This window comes from Lepisosteus oculatus, chromosome 17, assembly GCF_040954835.1.
Source record: "Lepisosteus oculatus isolate fLepOcu1 chromosome 17, fLepOcu1.hap2, whole genome shotgun sequence".
Taxonomy (NCBI): Eukaryota; Metazoa; Chordata; class Actinopteri; order Semionotiformes; family Lepisosteidae; genus Lepisosteus; species Lepisosteus oculatus.
In genome coordinates this window covers 2,306,209-2,317,111 of record NC_090712.1, presented here as the reverse complement: position 1 = coordinate 2,317,111, position 10,903 = coordinate 2,306,209, and the positions used below count along the sequence as shown (strand labels likewise).

General features: G+C 44.6%; 1 protein-coding gene across 1 annotated transcript; it reads left to right on the top strand.

The window, feature by feature from the left end:
• The first annotated feature begins 224 nt into the window (after positions 1 to 224).
• Positions 225 to 10,027, top strand: rab4a (RAB4a, member RAS oncogene family). The gene is made up of 8 exons (XM_069179955.1): positions 225 to 425; positions 2,262 to 2,342; positions 2,742 to 2,856; positions 4,035 to 4,097; positions 4,620 to 4,774; positions 5,645 to 5,740; positions 7,555 to 7,699; positions 9,431 to 10,027. The coding sequence occupies exons 1-7, from the start codon at positions 410 to 412 to the stop codon at positions 7,668 to 7,670; spliced, it is 642 nt and encodes a 213-aa protein (XP_069036056.1). The 5' UTR covers positions 225 to 409; the 3' UTR covers positions 7,671 to 7,699; positions 9,431 to 10,027.
• The last annotated feature ends 876 nt before the right edge of the window (positions 10,028 to 10,903 follow it).

The window sequence follows — 10,903 nt, the reverse complement described above, 5'->3', positions numbered from 1 at the left end:
GATCCTTAGGTACAGTGCCACCCATTTGAGTACTAGACATTTAAGTACTACCATCCAAACCGTTCTCAGCTCTGTAAATACACGCATTGCTTTGAGGAATGGGTTTTCACGCTCGGCGGACGCAGAGGTCGCCGGTCCGGACAGAGGTTTTGCCCGTGCGCGCACACGGACGGGACTCGGGGCCGCTCGCAGACGCCGGCGCTCACGGCTGCGGCGCACAGCTCACTGGGCAGGGGGAGGGCTTTTATTTTGAAGAGGGCTCTACAGGAAGTAAAGGGAAAGGACCGGGATTCACGGAGAGCTCCCTGCGGGAATCTCTCTCTCCTTTTCTTCATCTCTGCTCTGCTTTCCGACCCACGATTGAAACAAAAAACACACACACACACAAGAGCCCGCGTCCCAGGCAGCCATGTCCGAGACTTACGGTAGGCACCGCGGCTGGTTTCACGGTGATTAAACATGTCTTCGCCCGGTAACTTGAGAGCGGCAGGTGTCCGGGGAGAGCCGGGTCTTTCCGGGACGGACCTGCCGCGGTCGGAGCGGCGCCCAGGCGGGCCTGAGAAGCGGTTTGCTTCCCGTTTCTCTCCACCGGCCGCGGGGAGACGCGTACTGTGTGGATTGTAAAATGACCAGATCTGAGCCGCCGGGTTGAATTCGTGCTTACAGAAAAGTAAGCTCACTGGTACTCTTTGTAACGTAAATGGTGTTTAAACAAGCGTATTGTAAAGGCAGGCGGAACCCTCTTAATATCTAGCGGTGTGATCACTTGTCAAAGGCTGTTTTGGAGATGCGGATTTGAAAAACCCTTTCGCTATCTTCTCACATAATAATAGCTTTCTTTCTCCTGGCTCTTTATAAAAAAAACAGGCAAGTTCCCGTAACAAGAAGATGCGAGTCCTTTTTGCCCAGTTCCTCAAATGCATGTTAGCCATCTACGCTTCATTGTGTTTTTACAGATGAAACTATCTGGTAAATACCGTCGCAGGCGCTGTCAGGAGCCAGGTGCGTTTCGTGCGAAAGGGGGCAGGCAGAAATATAGGCATTGGAGCTGGCGATTTGACTTAGTGACCCAACATGGTCTTTTACAGCGCGTATTAACCGCGTGTCACCCTGGGGTGCCCATGCCGAGCTCAGAGCTGGAAGGTGTTGTTGCGGGAAGTACCTGGAGCTGCCAGGGAGAGGAGAGATAAGGCGCCGGCGGCCTGGACTGGAACGGACGAGACTTGTCCGCTGTAATTCATCCCAGACTGCTGTGCTGACAGATCGCTGCGTTAATTCAATTAGGAGGGCCTGTGTTAGCGTCTGCTGTCAGCATGCGAGGGGGGCTGATTTAGGACTGGAAGCGGTGCAAGAGATGTTTTTTTTCGTTCTGTGGACTGCTGTTGTGCCTGACAGGACGCAGTTCACCTTGACGCACCAGAGTCTGCGGGTGCCGGACCCAGGAGGTTTTTTGTGTCTCTTTTAAATTGCCAACAGCTGTGGGTTGTAGTGAGGGGATAATGTGGTCAGGTTAAACCAAGGGAAGAGTTCAGTACTTCTCCCGGGTGAGGAGCTGCTTAGCACTTAAGGAGAACTGGAACACCTCTGGATTTGGGATCCCTAACACTGGAGTTGGGATGCTCTGCCTTAGATTGCCCACAGCTATATCACTCTGCAACTCACATCTGGCAGCCCGCTGGAGCTCAGCAGGTGTGAGCCTGGTCAGTACCTGGATGGGAGACCTCCTGGGAAAGTTAAGGTTGCTGCTGGAAGAGATGTTAGTGGGGCCAGCAGGGGGCGCTCACTCTGTGGTCTGTGTGGGTCTTAATGCCCCAGTATAGCGAGGGGGACACTATACTGTAAAAAGTAATTGTCTTTTGGATGAGATGTAAAACCGAGGTCCTGACTCTCTGTGGTCATTAAATATTCCAGGGTGTTTCTTGAAAGTGTAGGGGTGTTACCCTGGCATCCAGGCCAAATTTCCCTCTGGCTTTACCAGTCATGGCCTCCTAGTAGTCCCCATCTCTGAACTGGCTTCATCACTCTGTTCTCCTCCCCACTGGGGAGCGTACTGGAGCACTCTGGCTCCAGGTGGGGCTGCACACTGGTGGTGGAAGAGAGTCCCCCTTACCTGTTAAGTGCTTTGAGCGGAGTGTCCAGAAAAGTGCTATATAAGTATAAGGAATTATTATTATTAGATGGATGCAGATGTAGAGGAGTTCTTTGGCTATGATCCGGTCAGGACTACTGTAACCTGGTTTGTTTCTGGTTTGTTTCCACAGACTTCCTGTTCAAGTTTCTGGTGATTGGGAATGCAGGTACAGGCAAGTCATGTCTCCTCCACCAGTTCATCGAGAGAAAATGTAAGTGCTGTCCAATTTCTGTGGAGCTTGCATGCAGTTCTTTTTATGTTGTGTTTTTTAATAAGCGTAGGTGTTTGAGAGAAGCAATTTGACAGGGATGGTCCACTGTAGCTTATTGATGCTTGATCCATCAGCCCATCTAGCTGTTTTGGAAGGATTGCAGCTGTTTTAGCTCGGAGAATGTGGCCAGGTAGCTCTGTGGTAGCTCACGTTACAGCTCATTTACAAGAAAATTCGTAATGAGGATCCTTAATTAAGTGATGAGTCTAGATGAGCAAAACTGGGCTGATGGACCTCCTCTCCTTTTGAATCTTTCTTAGGTTTTTCAAAACGTTTTCTCAAAGTATTCAATGCAGCTCTGTGTCCAGGTCTGTGAAAGTGACTATTTTTTTTGTCTAGTCAAAGAGGACTCGAATCACACCATTGGAGTGGAGTTTGGCTCGAAGATTATAAACGTGGTGAATAAATTTGTCAAGCTGCAGATCTGGGACACTGCAGGGCAAGAGCGATTCAGGTATGGTGCTAATATTTTCAGCCGATGTTCCCCGGACTTGACAAGTCACTGCTGTGTTAGTGCTCCGGTTGAAGTCTAGCCCTGGAGCATTTGGTGATCACCAAGTGCGTTTATTATTCTGATCCATGCCAAAAAGCAGCTATGTATGTTATGATCATTAAATGAGGTTTCTTCACGTTTTTATGTCTAAATAGGGATAAAGTAGTTTTCATTACAGTGTCGAGAGGTAATGTGAAGTAGTATTGCAATTTGTGCTCTGATGTCGGGTAGCAGGTAATAAGTGAGCTTTTCTTCCTTTTTCTCTGTACATCACTGTCTACATTGTCTTCCCACCCCAGAATAGCACAGTTTGTTCTATGCAGTACAGGTCTGTGCTGGATGTCCAATGCTGGTGGCATGACTGCAGCTGCACCCTCCTGCATGCTTTGTGAGCAGTGTTGTTTTAGGCTGTCCTTCAGATTCACTGAAGAGTGCAGCTTCAGAAGCTCAGGGGTATCGAAGCTTTAGTACGTTAATGTGCTTCCATTTGTGCAGAATTATGAGTGTGTCTCTATGGTTACTCGAACACCAAAACCAGATCATCTTAAATTAATTTTGTAAGGAACTGTGCAATTACGTAGTGCATAAACACTAAAGTGGGATCTGTTTAAGTCCACTGTGGCTCCCAGCTGGTGTCTGAGCATCTCTTCACAGATCTGTGACAAAAGTGACGGGACATATCTGTCTTGTCATAACTTTACGTCACAACTTCTGCATTGGATGGCTGTTGATCTTTGATGCATGAAATGTGCTTCTAGTCTTTCTCGGTTATTTTTTTTTTTTTAGAGGTTCAGCAGTTCTGCTTATTCCAGAGAAACAAATATGACTCCCAGGGAGCAGTTGTCTGACCTGTTTGAAGTTTCACAAGCTGCTGGTTCTTGTACTGTTTGCACCAGTATCAAGCTTGATACTGTCTTTGCTCTATGTGCCTGTCTAAGCAGGTTAACTGTAAGGTAACAAGCCTGAAATATCCATCACCTGTGCATGGTTTCAGTAAAAGCCTGCACTGTATGCACAGTAGCCTGAACCAGATCCAGCTGTTGATTACTGCTATAGTACACTGACCATGTGGCTGAGCAGGGGAAAACGTGGAGAATTCACTGATTCCTGGTTAACTCTTCAGTGTCATCTCCTGGCAGGTCAGTCACCAGGAGCTACTACAGAGGGGCTGCAGGGGCTCTGCTGGTCTATGACATCACCAGGTAAGAGCCTCGTACAGTAGAACCTGCTTGATGCTCAGTCACACTGCCTTGATGAAAATAATCAAATTAAAACACAGTGTCTTTTTTCCCCCTGGAACCGGTAAAGCTTTCCAATAGATCACTATAAGTTTTCTAGAAGAAACGCAGTGGAAGGTTACTTAATAACCAAAGTATACTAAAAAAACCATCACTTTTGGCTTTAAAGCCTTAAGCATTATTTTTACTTTTTGTATAGGAAAGTGAAGTGCTGTTCCTCTGCAGTGCTGATGTGAAGGAGAGCTGTTGCAAAGTGAAGACTGGAGTTTATTCTTTTGTACTCCTTTACCTCGTCGCAAGAAAAGCCCAGTAGATTTGCTGAACAGAAATAAATGTGCTCCTACGACGTTAATGTGATGTCCGGGCTTCTGTGAAGCTTAGAAGGGCATTTCGCGTTTGTAAACCGCATGGCAAATGCAGGCGTGTGTCTTGCGATGGAACGCGTCCTTGATTTAAAGCCATCTGTAATGTTCTGTTTGGACACAGCCGAGAAACCTACAACGCACTCACCAACTGGCTGACGGACGCCAGGATGCTGGCCAGCCAGAACATCGTCATCATCCTGTGTGGCAATAAGAAGGATTTGGATGCAGACAGGGAGGTGACATTCCTGGAGGCTTCAAGGTTTGCTCAAGAAAACGGTAAGTGTCCCTTGCCATTTCTGAGCCTGAATCGTGTGAAGGAACATTCTTACGGAGCCAAAGTGGGGCATTAGTTGGTGTGGTATTTATTTATTTAGCATCGAAGGAAGTGTAGTCTCTTTTTCATGCCTTGTTCTAAACCAGGTTTATAAAATCCTGTTGCCAAGCGGTTTCTCCACTTCAGGTTTTACAAGGTGCAGGCTGATGTATTGTTAAACAGTAGGTTGATATTTTGGTGATATATTGATGGTTTGGGGCTTTGATATTTCTGTAAATATTCGCATTAAACATAGAGGCTCCATGAAGTGCAATATAAAACAACTATAAATAAATAAGCCCTGCAGTGCTTCATTTACCCTGGAGTTTTTATATTGCATTTCATAAAGATCTGACGGTCTTAAAAACTAAATGCAGCCAAGAGAGTTTCCCTTCTATTTCACCAGTGCTGGTGGGCTACAGGCCTCTTGTGTCTCAGAGCCTGGGGCGTTGGGTAGCAAACCTGTCCCCACAGGAGATATATTCTGTCAATTAATGAAAGTATGGTCTGGGTTTCCTTTTGTCGCTTTAGTAACTTCTATTTTTTAATCAGCTTGGTGTTCTTTCATGATCAAGTAAAAAACGTTCCTGGAATGAGTTGTTGTGGTGTGTCAAGAGTGTAGTTCCCATGGAGTGCCACTAGAGGTCATGGTACTTTCATATTGGTTGTGGTTTTCTTTTTCCTTGCTCCTCTCTTTCCCTGCCCTCCTTTAGACTGGGCCTAAACAGCAACAGTAGTATGTTTATTGTACAAATCACCTGCCTCTTAAGCCTTAACGTCTGATATTCACTGAAAGTTAACAGTCTTACGCATTCCCACATCCTGTCTTCCAGAGCTGATGTTCCTGGAGACGAGCGCACTCACAGGGGAGAATGTGGAGGAGGCCTTTGTGCAGTGTGCCAGGAAAATCCTGAACAAGATTGAATCGGGTATCTGTTTTCTTTGTCTGCCTCAGTGAAGCTGCACAATCACAGATTTGCTTATGCAACACTTATTTATGCAGTGTTCCCTAAACCAATTCCGCCTTTCCCCTGCGCTGGTTGAGCCCGCATCTCATCAATATCGTATTAGTTCTGTTGCTTTGGGTTTTCTGTGGTGCGTGTGATGAGTGCAGTTGTCTGGAATCTAGGTTTCTAAAGGAATGACCAAGCACTGGCTAGATCTGACAAGTGGGCAGGACAGATTAGGGTTTGATGTGCTTTATGCTTTCGATTGATGAGATGATCGAGACAACGGAGGGTTTGATCTGAACCAGTGCCAGTTCTTTATGGATCACATTGAGATTTTAAAAAGTACCCCTTTCCTTGTACTTGTATATTTATTTTAGTGGGTACTGAAGGTGAGTATTTGCACTTGGTATTTAGAAATAAAAACAGCCTCCAGCACTGTGCAGAGAAAAGCAATCTGATATTACAGGGTACAGTTAAGATAAGATTTTATTGTCCCCTGAGGGAAATTTTTTATGGACACCCAGCACTCCTGTACATTTAAATAGAATGCAAAAAAAAAGAGAGAAGAAAAACATTGCACATCATTCTATTGCACATGTACAGTATAACACATAACAACATGTAACATTTATAACACATCACAAAACATATTGCACTCAAGTGGGTTGTAAGGGTCAAAATTGTGCTTATCCTTGACATTTGCGTTGACAGCTCTAATGGATAGTGGAACACAAGAATGTTTGTATTTGATTGATTTACATTTGGGAACCCTAAAACATTTGCCAGAAGGAAGAAGTTGATATTCAGAGTTGAGGATGTGGGAAGGATCTGATATAATTTTCCCAGCCTGTTTGATTATGGATTTTTCAAAGATTGTCTGCAGGGAGGGGTGCTGTTTCACTCCCATGACCTTCACAGCTGTCTGGATGAGGCGGGTCATTTGCGATTTAAAATGAACTGATAGATTGCCAAACCACACTGAAATACCATACCTGATAATGCTCTCGATTACAGCACGATAAAAGAGTAGCATTACTTCTTGTCGAACCCCAAACACTCTTAGTCTTCGCAGGAAATATAAGCGCTGCTGAACTTTGGAACAAACACTCTCCACATGAGTAGACCAGCACACGTTACTGTCTATGTGTACACCTAAGTACTTATATCAATTGACCTGAGTGATAAATTCGTTGTGGATTACTACCTGTGAGTGATCACCAACTGCTCTGGGATCGAAAACTATTTCTTTAGTTTTTTAACATTGAGAATTAGGCTTTGTTGTCACACCATTGCTCAAACCTTTGAATTTCTGACATGTATACAGCTGAGCTGCTTCCTCTATGCATTAAGCCAAGAACAGCTGTATCATCTGAGAATTTAAAAATGAAGTTGCTTTGACTACTGCTTGTTCAATCACTTGTATAAAGTGTGAACAGAACTGGAGAGCTCACACAGCCCTGAGGGGCACCTGTGCTAATAGATCGTGACTCGGAAAGAGTTTTGTTGACCCTGACATACTGTGTGCGGTTTGTTAAAAATGAATGGTACCATCTTATGATGTTATGGTTAACGGACATTTGCTTCAACTTACTTATCAATAGATGGGGCTGCAGCGTATTAAATGCAGAGTTGAAGTCCACAAACAGCATCTGAGCACAAGCATATTTAGGGATCAGAGCACCCAGCCCTGGTCCTTAAAGGGGTGCTGTCTGGATGGCTTGTGGGTTAAATGTGGAATATTGAATGACATGCCTCAGGGCATTAACTGTTCTTTATACACGCTGCTGTACCAGGGGAATTGGATCCAGAGAGAATGGGATCAGGGATTCAGTACGGAGATGCCGCTTTGAGACAGCTGAGGTCGCCCCGCAGAGCCCAGGCCCAGAGCACCCAGGAATGTGGCTGTTAGTGACAGAAAGACACCCTACTGGAAACAAGGTGAGTGTGAGCAGGAGGCCAGGAGAGTGACCCCCGTCTCGCCTGCACTTGTGTGAACCCAGAGCAGTTCACGAGCAGCGTGCCTCAATTCACATCCAGCTGTCGGTTCTCTGTGCACAAACAAAAACGGACTGATAATCCTGGAGTTGACCCCAGCATGTGTTCGGGCTGTTTGCGTGACGTGCTGAAAAGTAAAATAGTGCGATCCAAATTATTTTAAAATTGCTTTTCATTCTTGACTGTGTTTTACTTGACCTTTACATACCCAAGGAGTGAAATTAGATTCATTTGCATTGTGAATCTCTCCAGTATGTTTAGAAATTTTGGTTTAGGTCGCAGTTACCCTGTAGAATTACTTAAGTGAATTACAGTTTACCTTTTTTCGCTGACAAAATCAGAATTCCTCTGTCCAGTACAAGTATTTCTGTTGTTCCATGTAACCATCGTTTACAAATAAACCCATGAACTGAAGATCAGCGGTTTCCTTGTACAAACCACTGCTGATGTGATTAAGGCACAATGCCAAGATGAGGTCTTAATGGCAATTAGGCCTTTGTCTGGTGCAGATAAGGCCGCCTCCCAGCCCTTCTCTGTATTAGGCATTTGGGAGCTGCTGGGCCCCAGATCGTGGGAGCTCCTCCAAGATCTATCTTGGACTCCTGCTATTTCTGATCCCTCAGCCCTGTGCAAGCCACCTCCTGAATTTCCAGCTGCAGATGGAGCAGTCCCCCACTCGCCTTACCAGATGACTGCGTCTGTACAGTTCCAGTTAAGTTATGTGCCCAGGGATACGAGGAATCCTCTGAGCTCCCAGTACTGTGAATAAATTAAGGTGGTTATATCTGACATGAGATTGGCTCCTGTCCAGTTGTTCTGGTATTTTTAAATAACCGTATTTGGGTTCCCCTGAAATGTAAAATGCTGGCGACTTAAATAGAAAGTAAAGACATTTTAGGAACTAAACAGTTGTTGTCCCACAAGGTGCACAACATAGATTCCCAATCAGGAGCCAGTGTGTAAGTATGCACATTTTGGGGGTCAATCATCTGGTTGATGCAAAACAATCACTGAGGGATATAATTACATTTTTGTGTGTTAAACCACTGTTACATCCCAGTCAAGCCATTTTGCATTCTCTGATGAGCTCAAAGGCATGCAAACAATTATTTGCACATTCTGGGCAAGTAAACTTCTGTCCCTAATTTGATGTTCTAAAGCAGACTAATGAGTGCCAGGGGCTGGTGCTAACACTTTAGTCTGCTGCCATCAGATGTTGTAGCTAATTAGTACAAACCTGGAAAAGTTGTTTTTGTCACTGCAGCACCTAATTCCTATATAATCCATTCGAGCAGGAGTTGCCAATTTTCGCCCTGGAGGCCCACACCCTTAATCACCTCATTGAAGCCTTAATTAAAACTAAGTTTGCTCAAATGGAACATCTGCAAGTCATTTTTTTTCCGACAAGTTTTGGATTTTATTTTACTGATGAAATGCGGTAGTTAAAACGCCACCTCCAGTGTGTGGAAGAGCTGCAAGCAGCCAAGCAGTTTGAATACTCCTGTTAGTAAGTCACTTAAAGGGTCGGGTTGTGCAACTGCGATCCTCTAGGATTGGGAAGCCTGGCCTTGGAGCTCTGCTGTAACTGAGCCCAGAAGCCCGTGTCCATATGTTGGCATCTTCTTTTCACCCAGCCTCTGCAGTGCTCTTGACTCTGTGCGTCCTCCCCCGCAGGTCTGATGAGAAGAGGAGGAGAGAGGCAGGGAAACCTCGGATCGGGCTCAGGGGGGTGAGCGATTCCCCGACCTTCCTTGCGGTACATATCGAGGTGCTGTCGGAGAGACTCGGGGTGTCCCCTGGGGCTCGGCCTGCTCTGGAGCGTTTAGCAGAAGAGACCTAACCGGATGTGGCCAGCGTGGTCGCAGACTCTTCTTGATGTCCGTGCCCTAACCTGCCCACTCATGAGCGCCTTCCTCTCCCTGTTCGCCCGCTGTTACATCTTGCCTAAGTGCTTCATGTATAAAGTATTAATTACACTGTTACCCTCTTTAAAAGCATGTTTTATTGACTGAGCTATAGAGTATTAATCATTAGGTTATGGCACCAGTGACTCAGTTTGACCATATCCTATTAACGACTGTCAGATTCCTAAATGAGCTTTTCATCAGTCATGATCTGTCACACTGGCTTGTTGTATTGACCTGTCGTTTCTGCTGATTTCTGTGACTGTTGTATCTACTAGATTCTTTTATGATGACGTCACTCATGCATTGTTAATTTATGTCCGTAACAAGTTTTTTTTAAAATAAATGATTATAAGATTTTTTTTTATCAGTGCAGCTGCGACTGAATCTGTGGAGGATTTTACCTCATTCTTAAGGAATATCTTATCCAGAATATTAGTGCCTGGGATCCTTTGAATGCATTTTTAAAAACAGGTGGATACAAATAAATTACAATCCATTTTTGGTAGTTTCTGAAGCTGTTTTAGTTTTCTGCAGAGTAACAACTAGAAAGGGAATTTCTGGAAATTAAGAATGTTTTGCAAACTACCCAATTAAATAATTTTCTGTTTGCCCACAAGGAGAAAGTAGCCTTTGAGCTATTACCTCTAATAATTGAAGAAAGTTTAAAATGGTTCACATTTATCTAGCAGCAGATTTTGTGATACTTAGGTTTTGTGACGTTTCTTTGTAAGTAGAATCCTGTCTGTGTTGAATGTAGTTTACTGGTTACTGCTGCTGATACTTTTTTTGTGGAATCCAGGTAATAAGAACAAAATGATTTTATTTTACATTGGCAAAGAATGCCAACTTTTTTTTTTTAAATAAGGGACAGCAGTTATTGCCCCAGGACATTTCTAAAGGAGACAATTCCCTTAATCCAGGCAAAAGGCAATCCAGTCCAAGGACCCTCAAAGGGTTAATGGACATTTGAAGGAATCAAGACGGTAATCATACCCAGTTTCTGCAATCTGACTTGACTACTGTACCTTCAAAATGCTCATTGTTGATATGTGAGGATTTGTTCCTCATATTGTTAAGGGCCTTAGTATTGCTTTCCCTGTAGAAATGAGTGGTTCCATTTATTTCAAGGGTGATTTATAAAGCCCTTATTGGTGGCTTCCTCAGTTGATGTGTGTTGATGGACTGAAGCCGAAACCCCCACTTGAGAGAGTACCTGGCTTGCATTGGTTAAGATGCATTA

Excerpts from the sequence above, each read along its gene's own strand:
- rab4a (XM_069179955.1), top strand. Across the intron at positions 2,857-4,034 it reads GCAGGGCAAGAGCGATTCAG|GTCAGTCACCAGGAGCTACT; the intron begins GTATGGTGCTAA and ends ATCTCCTGGCAG. Across the intron at positions 4,098-4,619 it reads CTGGTCTATGACATCACCAG|CCGAGAAACCTACAACGCAC; the intron begins GTAAGAGCCTCG and ends GTTTGGACACAG.